Consider the following 13,285-nt stretch of genomic DNA (forward strand, 5'->3'; position numbering starts at 1 on the left):
GATAAAGATGAAATAATAAATAAATGTTCAGGAGGTATATATATATTATAAACTCGAAAATTTACTTACCTTGCCCTTATACCGATGTACATACAAGAAGGTACACAGATTCGGCGCGGCCCGGCCGGCATTGCTTTTCATCTTGCCTGCGTTGGTTTGGTTGAATGAGTAAGAGCACAACTCAACACAACTTACAAGGTTGGTTGTGATATAAAGAAACGCTGTTTGTTAATATCTTAACATAAATCTGACCAAAAATATGTTTAAACGGAATTTATATTCAAAAACAACTTAGAAATAATTTCAAAATTTCCCGTCAAACCAAACGTCATTTGGTTTTTTTATTCGTCTAAATACGTCAGTCTGTCATTGTACGGTGTTTGCACTACATATTAAAAAAACTACTTTTACGTTTCAAATTTATTTTGTTTCCTAGTTCATTTGCAACGTAAGGTTAGTAACACTATCAAAACATTTTTTATTAAAATATATTCTTCTAGATTTAATTAAATACGATTAAGTTACCTGCTTAAATATTTGTTTTGGTATATTTTGTTTTCTACTATCTACACACAAGAATGATATCTAGCCACACTCAGCCCTCCTTATGCTAAAGGCGGTATCTCAAAAACGAATGAACTGGAAATGGAACGTTATGATTCAAATTTAAGGTACTTATTTGCATGCAATCTTCAATTGAGATACCGCTTTTTAGCTCAGCAGGGCACCACGGCTGAGGAATATATGTCCAGCATAACCCAGAGATGGCATTATTATCAGCATTACATTACTCCTCTTCAGAGATACTATACCATGATCAGGAGCTTGCGTCGACGGTGACGGACCGGACCCGTTATTAATATGTTTAATTATGTTTAATACGCTTTATGTTTTGTTTAATTTACAACTATTCCATAACAAGAGGAGTGAATAGTGCTGGAGAAATCTAAAGCGTATACTACATGTTTTTTTAAGTATATTTTCAAACAAGATTCTGTGGTGTGTGGAATAAAAAGCATTTGTCCGTAATTATGTTTTTTTTACCCCAGTTTCAATACTTTCGAAACGTACTAAATAAAATTAAAACTAAAAAAATCGTTACTACAACGACTCGTACATCCTGCGACTAACAGTGGTTCCCTTCTGACCAGTCGGGATTTTTTTAAAGAAAACTACAGTTGTTAAACTGGTAACTCGTAGGTATCGTTCTGAAACCTTTTGATTATATAGACCCAGAAGATTTGAATTAATGTTACCTACCGAATAAGTGTTACCTGACACTATTTGCGTATAAGAAAATAACAGGTTTCAAAATAAAATTACACACATATTATGTCTTTATGAATCACCTTTATTGGAGGCAGAAACATTAGTGTTGACACTGTATACCCGTAGAATTGCAGTCGTAGAAAACAAATTTAGTCATAAGTCATAACTATATTTTAATAGTACATTATGATACAAGTGTGCTAAGTTGGTCATTACATACGAGGCGATATTGTGCGCGCGAGCTGTAAGCGAGCGCGCAATAAGAAAGCCGATGTGTGTAATGACCAATGCACACGCGTTTCATACGACGTTTTTCAACACACTTGCGAGAAAAAAAAGAAACTCATATTAATCAAATTTTAATAGTTAAAACAGTTAGTATTGTGTGTTGCATCTGTCATACTGGCGGCCGCCCCTCGCCCCGGCCGCGGGCGGCGCGGCGGGCGGGCCGGCCGGGCTGCGCATCGCGCAGGCGGTCGGGCGTGCCGGTGCCCGCCAGTCTGACCAATTAAAGAAGGCTCCCTTTCCATGCATATTATTAGCAATCAATTACCTTCTTAACTCAGTCGGATAATATAATGAAAAAGCACGAGTGGAATATTACACTGAAAGAGCACGCGTGTTTAATATCTAGGATTATGAGCCAAAAATCGGTGGAATAAAAACGTTGTTTTGAGCAAGTGCGTTGAAAAAGACATTTCAGAACACTTAATGCCAATTAAACGGTTATATAAACATTTAATAAACAATCATTCATTACAATATGACAATCTTTAACTTTAACAGTTAGCACCACTTGCACCATCCCACTAATCCGGGGTCAACAGGTTAAACCGATAACCCAGTATCAAATTGCCTGGATTTAGAGATCTAGGGCTCTAGGCACTTTATATGGCATTTAGAATTTAAAACTAGGTTGCCTAGGCCCCTAAGCCCGCGGGCTTTGTGGGCCTAGGTGCAAATCCGGCCCTGGGTTTATTAACCGTTTTACTCCGTGTTAGTGGGATGGTGCAAGTGGCCCTTAACGCCACTTGCATCATCCCACTAACCCGGGGTTAAGCGGTTAAACCGTTATCCCAGTGTAAAATTGTACTGGTAATCATGGTAACTCCAGAATGTTCGCGATCCCATGACGTCTCCCATACGGCAATGCGGGTAAAGCCGATGTGGGTTTAGTGGGTAGGACTTCTCCCCCTTTTCTCGCTAAGAGAAAGGAATTGAATATGGGAGTCCCACATAACCCCCGACGCCTCTTTAGGTCACAGGGGGTATGCGTAACAGCATTACCACATTGTAAAAAAAAGGTTTAACCGGTTAACCCCGGGATAGTGGAATGGTGCAAGTGGGCCTTAGTGAGTCAAAACTGTCATTTTTTTAAACGCATGTCTGCATTTGCGTATAATGACTACGGACCACACCCTATGGTAATTAGATCCCAGGTATATTTTTGACTATTTCCAAATACTTACATACTTAGTTCGTGTTTCATAGATAAGCCGCAGCAAATGCTGGATCGGAACGGAAATAAACTTTAATTTAAGCGTATTTATGTGACTTATGCGCACGGAAACTTTTAATTGTCGATGGCGCTGCTTTGACTAACATTTAACATCGTTGACATTGAGAAAATGGATTAAACGATCTACCTATAGTATATAAAATACTAATTGCACAGACTTAATAATTGCTGGATATTTATGCTTCAATATTAGTCTCCTTATCAAGCCTTAACTTTGTAAGTATTGTCGGTTTTGAGATAGTCACCGTCTTTGAAGTAGACAATACAAGACGCGTAACTAGGTATAATTATATTGTATAGTATATACCTATGTAGATCTATTTTATTAGGTAAATACTTATTAATGAGTCAATAAAAACAATGCTACTGTAATAATTGCACGGCGTGCACGGCGTTAGCTTTATTTTCGACTTTCCAATAATCAGTTCCGCATGTTCTGCCTTCGTTATAAAAGACTTAAGAAACTCAGTCTTAAGAAAACTATGAGCATTATGGACCGAGAGCTAACCCTGAAAACCCCTTCCTTCGCTTCCATACTGACCTCCATTGATCAGGTAATAAGCCTCTATTGATAAGCCAATACTCAATGGGGTCACTATTGTTGATCTTTAAATTTTATACCTTTCCCGCGGCTAGCTCTTAGACCTAGATTAGTCAGCTCTTATAAAATTGACGGATGTCATTGTTTTTGGTTGACCACAATAATTGCCTTAGTATGTATACAATACACCCTTGTTATTTACAAATAATAAAATTAATAATTACATAGGAATGCCTTAAATGATATTAAAATACATTGGTTAATCCTAACAAACGAAATCTTTGGTATTTTACCTGTACACATATTGTCTTTCTTTAAATAGATTTTCATCCATTATACATTTAAAATTAAGTATTATATTGAAATCACACATCAACTTAAATAATAATGAAATACTACGTGTAAATAAGTGCAACATCAGAATTAGATATTCTTACTTAAATACATCACGTTTAAACTACGAACGCTTTCCGAAAAAGAAGGTTTATTAAATTTGCAAAAAAATTGAACTTTAGATAAATAAATCGTTTTCTTTCCTCTTTGTGTACAATTTATAGTAAACAAGACGTTTCTGGAAGCCAAACAATGTTTATGGGCATTTTACATCGTGAATAAAAATCAGCAATTTGGAGATTTTGGAACAGGTATAATGACTTTGTTAGGTTAGCTTAGCACCGAACATAACCCAAGAGAGGGCACAAGGACAAAAAAAGCAAATAACGAACAACGAACCTTACGATTTCAGGCGGTTTAAAACAACCGACCTTAGATGTGCCTAGCGAAAAGAAGGCTGCGTGTTCGTCTAAGGCATTTTATAAGAAATCAGTCTTATCACTAAATTAGTGTGACATAAACTTTCTCATTCCAAAAACGTTCTATTGGATATAGGCTTCATGGTTGAACGGCCTTCTAACTAACTATTAAGAGTGTAATAAGAATTTAGGATTAGCAAAGATTAATTGATTGTATAAGATAAGTAAAGTTAAAAAAAATGGTGCTCCACAGTTAGTCAGCTAAAGAAATAATTATGCTGCGCCATGTTTTGTGGTCACTGAATTATAAACGTAATTTTTTTATAACCATGGTTACGGGGCCATACAGCGCCATCTACATATACATTAGCTGTCAAATTTGAAGCACGATCGTACGCATCTAATACAATCAATGAGTCTTTAGGATAGTGTAGTTAGTAGGGTTATCGGTTCATCCTCTAGGCCTGAAATTATAGGCCGCGTACTGTGTAAGCTGGAGAACACATCCGCTATTGTATTTACTCAACAAAATATTTATGTAAACTATTATAACAAGTCCTTTAATCACACTTTAATCCTGCTTAAATTGAGGTTAACAAGTCGTAGACTATTTACAAAGCCAAACCAACCCGATTACAAGTTTACACTAACATTAAGTTTATCATGGTTAAGCTAATAATATACTTAAACAATATTGCGCACGTTTTACTGCGACTATTCTGTTATTTTATAAATCTTTTAGAAAATTATTAAACAAATATATATATATATATATTAGTATGATATATTTTATTTGATACCGCACCGCACCAAAGCTAAGCTTAAGCTTAAGCTAAAGGTACTGGACCTAATTTCGGAAAATCTTAAATAAATTATGATAGTAGGGGTAATTCTGTGATTGCATTATTATCCGATCTAAGTATGATGTGTTTTGTCTATAGCAAAATAAAATCTGAATTAAGGCATTATGTATGACATAGTGATCGTGTTTTCGCGTTAGACTAGTAGATATTTATTAGATAATCTTCTACAAATAAATACATTTTGAGTTGATAGTATTTTTGTCGAGAGATTTTTTTAAAAGATAAATATAGCAAATTCAAAATAGCTTGCAAAATTTGCGACTTCACTCGGTGCCCGTCTTAAAAATATTTATATAATTACTCGTACCTACCTAATAACACGAAAGCACACTTATGTGATAACAAATTGGTTAAGCTTGCAAATGAATTTAATTCTTATTTGCGAGATATTACATGTATTTTACATAGTAACATTTTGTGACATACTTAAGGCAGGCTTCCACCAATGTGAGGTACTGTGCGGCACAATCATTTCTGTACTGAATATACTGGTGCCGTACACTACATACTGCTACACACTGGTGCTGGTGCTGTACACTGGTAGAATCCTGCCTTTACAGGCCAATTCGAACGTTCACTGATATCAGAATGACATCTAAATGATGTTATTCAGTTATTGTGCATTTCGCTCGTACTTATTTGTACATGTATTGGCGTGAGCGAGACGCACGATAACTAAATGACAACTTCAACTTCAACATTTATTCAGCAAATAGGCCACAAGGGCACTTTTACACGTCAACATTGAATTTACATACAAGCAAAAACATTATAATAATACATCATTCAAATATCATTCTGATGTCAATGTGTACATGGCCTGTTAGCCATTTTCAACGTTTATATTTCAGCCATTTAGTTCGTAGACTAAGAGCTAGCCTGGAAAAAGGAAGGACATTTTAGGAGCAACGAAACCTCTAGTTACATTACATAGTACGGTTCTTATTACTAGATTCGAGAGTCTGGCAGCTACGGAAGAGAGTGCTGCCACAGTGAGTGTTCTGCCCTGTGTCAGCAAAGTATATTTTAATATACAAATTAAGCTCCGGGCTCTGCTCTCTTTTCTACTTGGCAATTGAAATGCTAAAAGGAAGCGCTTTTAGCCCAAAGCCCCGTTGCTGGTTTGTTTCTCTGACCTCCACAAATTAAAACTGTCAGGCATTCAGACCCAGAAGTAAAGATAATACAGCAAACTAACTAGAGGGGTTTCGTTTTTCTCAAAATTATATAACTTTGTCTCTCCGTCTATTTGTTACAAGAAAGATTCAATAGTACAAAATAGTAATGTAGCTATTCTAAACTTTCTAAAGTAATTATACAAGTATTGTTTATCTACAACTTTGTTATGTTTGTAAATGTCGTCATAGGGACATGGTTTTATCAAGCTCTAATATTTTAGAGCTGTAACTGTGTAGTGTAAATGTGCTAAAAGCTTTGTTATTACAAAGCTTTTAGCACATTTACACTTTAAAGACATCTGTAAAAAATGACTCAATGAAATCATTTACTCCGGGATATGCTACGGTGCCGTTTAATTACATTTTGGATATCACGTATGCTAAAATCTGTGCATCAGCCACGAGAACCCAACAGCATTGTGTTAGTGTATTTTATTTAATACACTAATGGCCCCATAGTCCTACCTCCCCGGTACAAAATCAACAATTAATTGGCTAACAAGACTGACATTGAGCTACCTGCATAACATTTGTCACCTATTCTTAACTAACTGATAAGATAAGAAAGGGACGATTTCTTGCAACAACTTTAACAAGTTGTGTTAGCCGTTCCGGAGCAAAATTTTCAAACAAAGCAATATCGTTTTAGACATATTTTTCTAGTTGGCATAAAACACTAGTATCTTAGGGAGACATATAAGGCGAAGATAAGTAACCCAATCGATTTGGTTAAGGTAGCAGCACCATCCGTTGTTTTAGGGAATCCTACGACGTCGAACCAGTCGGATTGGCCTGCAATATTTCGTGTCGCTACTCGTACGTGGTACTCTGTAGACATCTCCAACTTGCCGATTGTAAACGTAGTCTCTGAAACAAAATAAATTGTACTTTAAGAAAACAATAGCCTATGTAGAAATTTGGGTCTACTTCTGTTGTCTGTTGGGTTGGGTTCTGTAGGCCATTGATATGTTACATTACACCTTGCATTAAATAAGGTTCGGCAGATTTTTTTTATATGTTAATAGTGACAAATTGCCTGTCAAATCCAAGAATACTTGGAACACCAATGTTTTTTGTTTTTTTTTTTGAGAATTATTCCTATTATAATAACTTATGTTTCAGTAAAAGTTACTAAAAAGATTACAAGACTTTTACGCAGACTATGCCACTAAATAAGTCAAATTTGGTCTAGGTACATAGCCCATATACGTCTTAAAATCAGCCTGCCAAAGTTGCTTGATTTCTTCAATAAATAGGTACTCAAACTCAAACTCAAAAATTATTTATTTCAAGTAGGCTTAAAAATAAGCACTTTTGGCAAGTCATATATATATATATATATATTCAGAAACAAACAGACCTGGAGGCCTAGCCAAGATGCCAATCGTTTGCCATGACAACGAAACGCTATCTGTCTCTCTTTCGCGCTAAAATGTAAAAGTGATAGAGACAGAAAGCGGAGATTCTAAAAATTTAGGCGGCATTTGAGCTTTAGATTTATACTGGTGCGAGCGAAATGCACTGCGAGTAATGACAAATTAATATTAAATCTTTATCGAAGTTCGAAAACCAGCACTATCTGAAGTTCTGAACTCCGTCTCATCTAGTAAATACATCATGTCTGTTTTTGTCTTTCTTTCGTACCTATATTTAAAGTAAGTATTGTTTATGATAACATTCTTACCGTTATCGTAAGTAATGTCGAACGTGTATTGCGTCCCATTTAGCCAGTATGGTACCGCAAATCCCTCCATATGCGGTACAACTTCGAACACGTAACCTGGAATTAAGTAATGAAATATTGTTTTAAATAACTAGTGAGAGACGGGCCATTTGCACCATCCCGGTAACCAGGGGTTAAGCGGTTAAACCGTTAACCCAGTGTCTAATTGGTCTGGTAACCATGGTAACTCCAGGTTTAACCAGTTAATCCCGGGTTAGTGGGATGGTGCAAGTGGCGCAGGATTGTTGCGGCCCTCAGAAATTGAGTTCTGATGAAAACGAATAAGGATATGATTTCAGTCTGGAATGTTTTACGGTTAGGTAGTTTCATTACTTATATTATATCCCGGTCGATCGAAGTCTAAGGATATGATTTGGTTTAATAAAAAACTCACCAAGAACAGGGAGATTTTCAGGTTTAGGCGCTATGCCATCGTCTTTGTAAAATGTACAGTTTTCACAGGAAACTTCGAATGTTATATTATTTGCAGTTGCAGATGACATCACAACCTGGAAACGATTTAAAACATAATGTTAAATATTTGCTGTTTTATGCAGCATGATTCGTTAAAGGTTTGGTATTTAGTAAAAAATATTTATTTTTATGCAAACATTGCTGGAAGAAATCCCTTATAGGGATAAGCTCGCCTTTGTACCTAAATTTATATGAATTTCATGTTAACAATTTTTGTTTTGTACAATAAAGTGATTTACTACTACTACTACTAACATTTATGTATGGAACAGGACGTGCAAATAGGGGTCACCTTAGACAAAGACAAATTTTATTATTATTAACATATCACACATTTCACAACCAGACTAATTACACATAGACAGATAGTCCCCATACGGCTAATCGGCCAAAAGTGAAGCCGAAGCACGATTGATGTGTGCGTGGAACGCACTGGATAGCCGCCCCGTGGTTGTGTGACGTCACGACCCCATAATGTAAACAAACAGGTTCACTCTACTTACAGCTCGATGAATAAACCAGTTGGTATTTGACCGCCCAAAAGGTCTGACGTTTCATTTATAAATACATAAGTGCCTATAGGTATAGTTAAATATATACCTAAATCATATAAATTATATCACACGTATTTTACGCTCAGCAACACACACATATATACAAACATATGTTGCCAGTATATATTTATTTCCCTGATGTTAAAGTAGGGTAATTTTAACATCATCCTCTTACACTTGGTTATTAATAATTTGGAAGTGTGTAGATTTGATTTTGTAGAAAAAGATTTTTATGCTTCTTTTAGTGATTTATTGCATTTCTGACTTTGTGAAATATGGTTAATAAATAAATAAGCTGATATGTTTTTACTATTTTTTGATTTAACAAATGTGCATAAAATAATAAAAATCATTGTGTTGCTTTAGGAAACCACGATGCAAGTGAAACTTTTTTTCTTATTGTAGGCATTTAACTGAAATTTTCCGAAATTTTAATCTAAAACGAACATTACACAAAATAAAAATAAGAAAAAAACGAAATAATTAATTAAACTTATTTGATTAAAAAACATTATTTTTTTAAATAAAATAATGAAAAATGTTAAAATATATAATTTTCTATAATTATACAAGGAACTTCAATTAAGCGTATTCAGTTTAGAATGTAAGTTCATGTCCCATTTGAAGGAAAAAATATTCACTACACTGGCAACATTTATAAGAAATGGCGGCTGATGAAAATTTTGATTTTTGTATTTACGATTACGTAAAAATATCGGGTCTCTATTGTTTCCCATATAGTTTTAAGCATAATGTATTGTTTGTCCACATTTTCGTTAGTCATAAATTGGTTTTTCTCAGAAACGCGTAATTTTTCAGGATTGCCATAAAACAAACCTAACCTAACCTATTTATAGGATAACCCGAGGAAAATCCTGAAAAGTTAACGGTTTCAGAATTATGACTAATGATAATATGACAATCATTACATTATGACTTAAAATAATTATGTCAAACCAAGGGACCCCAAAATATCACATTAAACTCGATACTAACGCGTGAAATGTAATATGAGGCGGTTTGTTTTTAAGATTTGATGTGGATTATTATTATGAGGCCTTATTCCTACAAACGAGCGTATTTAGTATATATAATCTTACGCTTGCTATCCCTTCGAATAAGTCTCGAACGTACGCAAATTCATTCACAGTGCGCGCGGTGAAGTTGTGGAACGAGTTGCCCCTGTCGCTCAAACGGTCCCGGTCTGTAGCATCACTCAAAGTTAATCTGAAAAAGCTTTGGCTTTCCCACGAACTGTGATTTGGTTGAGTGCTAATATATATATATATTATTTATATATTATATATATATATATATTTATTTAATATTTATTTAGTACTATATATTTATGTATGCTAGTACATATTTATTTTATTGCATAATGCAATTGATGTATTTTAGTTATTCGTAGACGTTAATATTGTAGTTTTCCTTCTTAAATATTATTGTACGTTCTGTAAGTTTGTCTATCTATCTAATTCGAATTTTCCACTCATTTACTCTAAGGTTAGCTGGAAGAAATCCCTTATAGGGATAAGCTCGCCTTTGTACCTAAATTTATATGAATTTCATGTTATCAATTTTTGTTTTGTACAATAAAGTGATTTACTACTACTACTACTACTATTTAGCAAAATGCGTCCTTTTGCATTCAACATTACGACGTAACTATTAGTATTTGTTCAAAAACTGTTAACGTTCTTAAATAATCATTTCCTAAACTAGCGGCTGAAATAGTTAAAGTTTTCATTTTCTCTTTTTAAACCTAAAATAAATGAGTTTTCCTGGGAGTATTTTTCAAAATTTGCTGTGAGAAGTGTCGTTTCGGTTGCCAATTTTGCAGTAAACAAGAATCATTTGGTACATGAATGATTACAATTCAATTCACCATATCTTGTACGAGGGGCTGAAATGATTGAAAATCAAAGATTCATTTAAAAAAAATGATAAAATACCTTCCGAGTTTTCTTCATTTTTTCGGTGAAAACAGGGTCGCAATATATTTTTTATCGCAAATTGTACTTATATTTTGCCCTCAAAATAATATTATAGCAAACTCTAACTTTATGCTAACCCATAAAAAAATTATCATAACTATAGGACCTATTTTCCCGTAAATTTAAATATTTTTAAAAGACGTATAAATCACGCTGCACGGACGCTGCGCGCTCAGTCTCCGCCGGGCGCGCTTAGGGGACGGACCTGTGCTCGATCGTCAGGCGTTTGTTTTGTTCGTAACCAGCGAGCTAGTTCCGAGAAGTAGTGTATACTGCGATTAAAAAATCTTGATCCTTAGGTGATCAATGTAATCATAGGTACATTTTATAGCACAAATATTAAATTTTTTCGCCTAGGTGATCGGGTTTGTTCAGGGTGCCTAGCCAAGATGCCAACCGTTGAGGTACCTATAGTTTACATTGAAACCAAATCTGTAGCTGGCCTCTGAATGGGTAGTAGAAACGGGTTCCGTATATCTTTCCCTTTCCAGATGACCAAGGTGCCTAGCCAAGATGCCAACCGTTTAGGTACCTAGAATATAATTTACATTAAAACCAAATCTGTAGCTGGCCTCTAAAATGGGTCGTAGCTAAACGCGTTCCTTGTGTATTGCGCTTTCTAGATGACCAGGGTGCCTAGCCAAGATGCCAACCGTTTAGGTACCTATAGTTTACATTAAAACCAAATCTGTAGCTGGCCTCTGAATGGGTAGTAGAAACGGGTTCCGTATGTCTTTCCCTTTCCAGATGACCAAGGTGCCTAGCCAAGATGCCAACCAGTTAGGTACCTATAATATAATATACATTAAAACCAAATCTGTAGCTGGCCTCTAAAATGGGTCGTGGAAACGCGTTCCTTGTGTCTTTCGCTTTCTAGATGACCAGGGTGCCTAGCCAAGATGCCAACCGTTTAGGTACCTATAGTTTACATTAAAACCAAAACTGTAGCTGGTCTCTGGATGGGTAGTAGAAACGGGTTCCGTATGTCTTTTCCTTTCCAGATGACCAAGGTGCCTAGCCAAGATGCCAACCGTTTAGGTACCTAGAATATAATTTACATTAAAACCAAATCTGTAGCTGGCCTCTAAAATGGGTCGTAGAAACGCGTTCCTTGTGTCTTTCGCTCTCTAGATGACCAGGGTGCCTAGCCAAGATGCCAACCGTTTAGGTACCTATAGTCTACATTAAAACCAAATCTGTAGCTGGCCTCTGAATAGGTAATAGAAACGCGTTCCGTATGTGTTTCGCTTTGCAGATGACCAGGGTGCCTAGCCAAGCTGCCAACCGTTTACGCTCCGTAGCGAACGAAACGCAACCGTCTCTGTCGCACTAATATGAAAGAGTGATAGAGAGAGATTACCCTATCGTTCGCTGCGGAACGAACGACTGGCATCTTGGCTAGGCACCCAGGTTTAGGTACCTATTATAGTTTACATTAAAACCAAATCTATAGCTGGCCACTGTAATGGGTAATAGAAACGCGTTCCGTGTGTGTTTCGTTTTGCAGATGACCAGGGTGCCTAGCCAAGATGCCAACCGTTTACGCTCCGTAGCGAACGAATCGCAACCGTCTCTGTCGCACTAATATGGAAGAGTGATAGAGAGAGATTACCCTATCGTTCGCTACGGAACGAACGACTGGCATCTTGGCTAGGTACTCTGATTATCTGGAAAGCAAAACACATACGGAACGCGTTTCTATTACCCATTTCAGTGGCCAGCTACAGATTTGGTTTTAAGTGGTTTTAAGTTTTAACGTAAACTGTAGGTACTAAACCCGAGTGCCTAGCCAAGATTCCAGTCGTTCGTTCTGAAGCGAACAATAGCGTTATCTCTCTCTATCACTCTTCAATATTAGTGCGACAGAGACAGTTACGTTTCGTTTGCTACGGAGCGTAAACGGTTGGCATCTTGGCTAGGCACCCTGGTCATTTGGAAAGCGAAAGACATACGGATCACGTTTCTACGACCCATTTTAGAGGCCAGCTACAGATTTGGTTTTAATGTAAACTATAAGTACCTAAACGGTTGGCATCTTGGCTAGGCACCCTGGTCATCTCTGGGTACAAGTATGTATATTTTCTTAACATAATAAACTGAAATTACTACTACTATGCATATAAAATAGAATAAAAGAGTGGCTATAACAATAAAAATAATGTTACTTGCTATTGAAATCGACAACGATCAAGATTATTCTTCTCTGCGTTCAAAACGCGTTATAGTTGCCGGCGCTCGCGTACCGCGCGTCAACGCCATCTATTGAGTGTTATTTCGTGAAATCGATGAACGCTCCACGGAATAAGGGCTCTTAAGCGTATGAACGCACACACGTCAGTCACGTCGGGTGTCCCCACCGACGTGGCCTATTAGATTTTAGGGAATGAGTTGTTTAAAAATGTACGTAAATTGTGT

At 36.2% G+C, this 13,285-nt stretch overlaps 1 protein-coding gene across 1 annotated transcript in view; it reads right to left on the minus strand.

Annotated features, from left to right (window-relative positions):
- Positions 1-1,328: 1,328 nt before the first annotated feature.
- The window catches only part of LOC134742670 (neural cell adhesion molecule 2-like), a 137,719-nt gene continuing 125,762 nt past the window's right edge, over positions 1,329-13,285 (minus strand). Inside the window, exons 9-11 of the mRNA XM_063675863.1 lie at positions 8,240-8,354; positions 7,807-7,902; positions 1,329-6,989 (exon numbers count right to left, since the gene is read on the minus strand). Coding sequence (XP_063531933.1) covers positions 6,799-6,989; positions 7,807-7,902; positions 8,240-8,354 — 402 coding nt within the window. The 3' untranslated portion in view covers positions 1,329-6,798. The remainder of the gene's footprint in view (positions 6,990-7,806; positions 7,903-8,239; positions 8,355-13,285) is intronic.

This window comes from Cydia strobilella, chromosome 1, assembly GCF_947568885.1.
Source record: "Cydia strobilella chromosome 1, ilCydStro3.1, whole genome shotgun sequence".
Taxonomy (NCBI): Eukaryota; Metazoa; Arthropoda; class Insecta; order Lepidoptera; family Tortricidae; genus Cydia; species Cydia strobilella.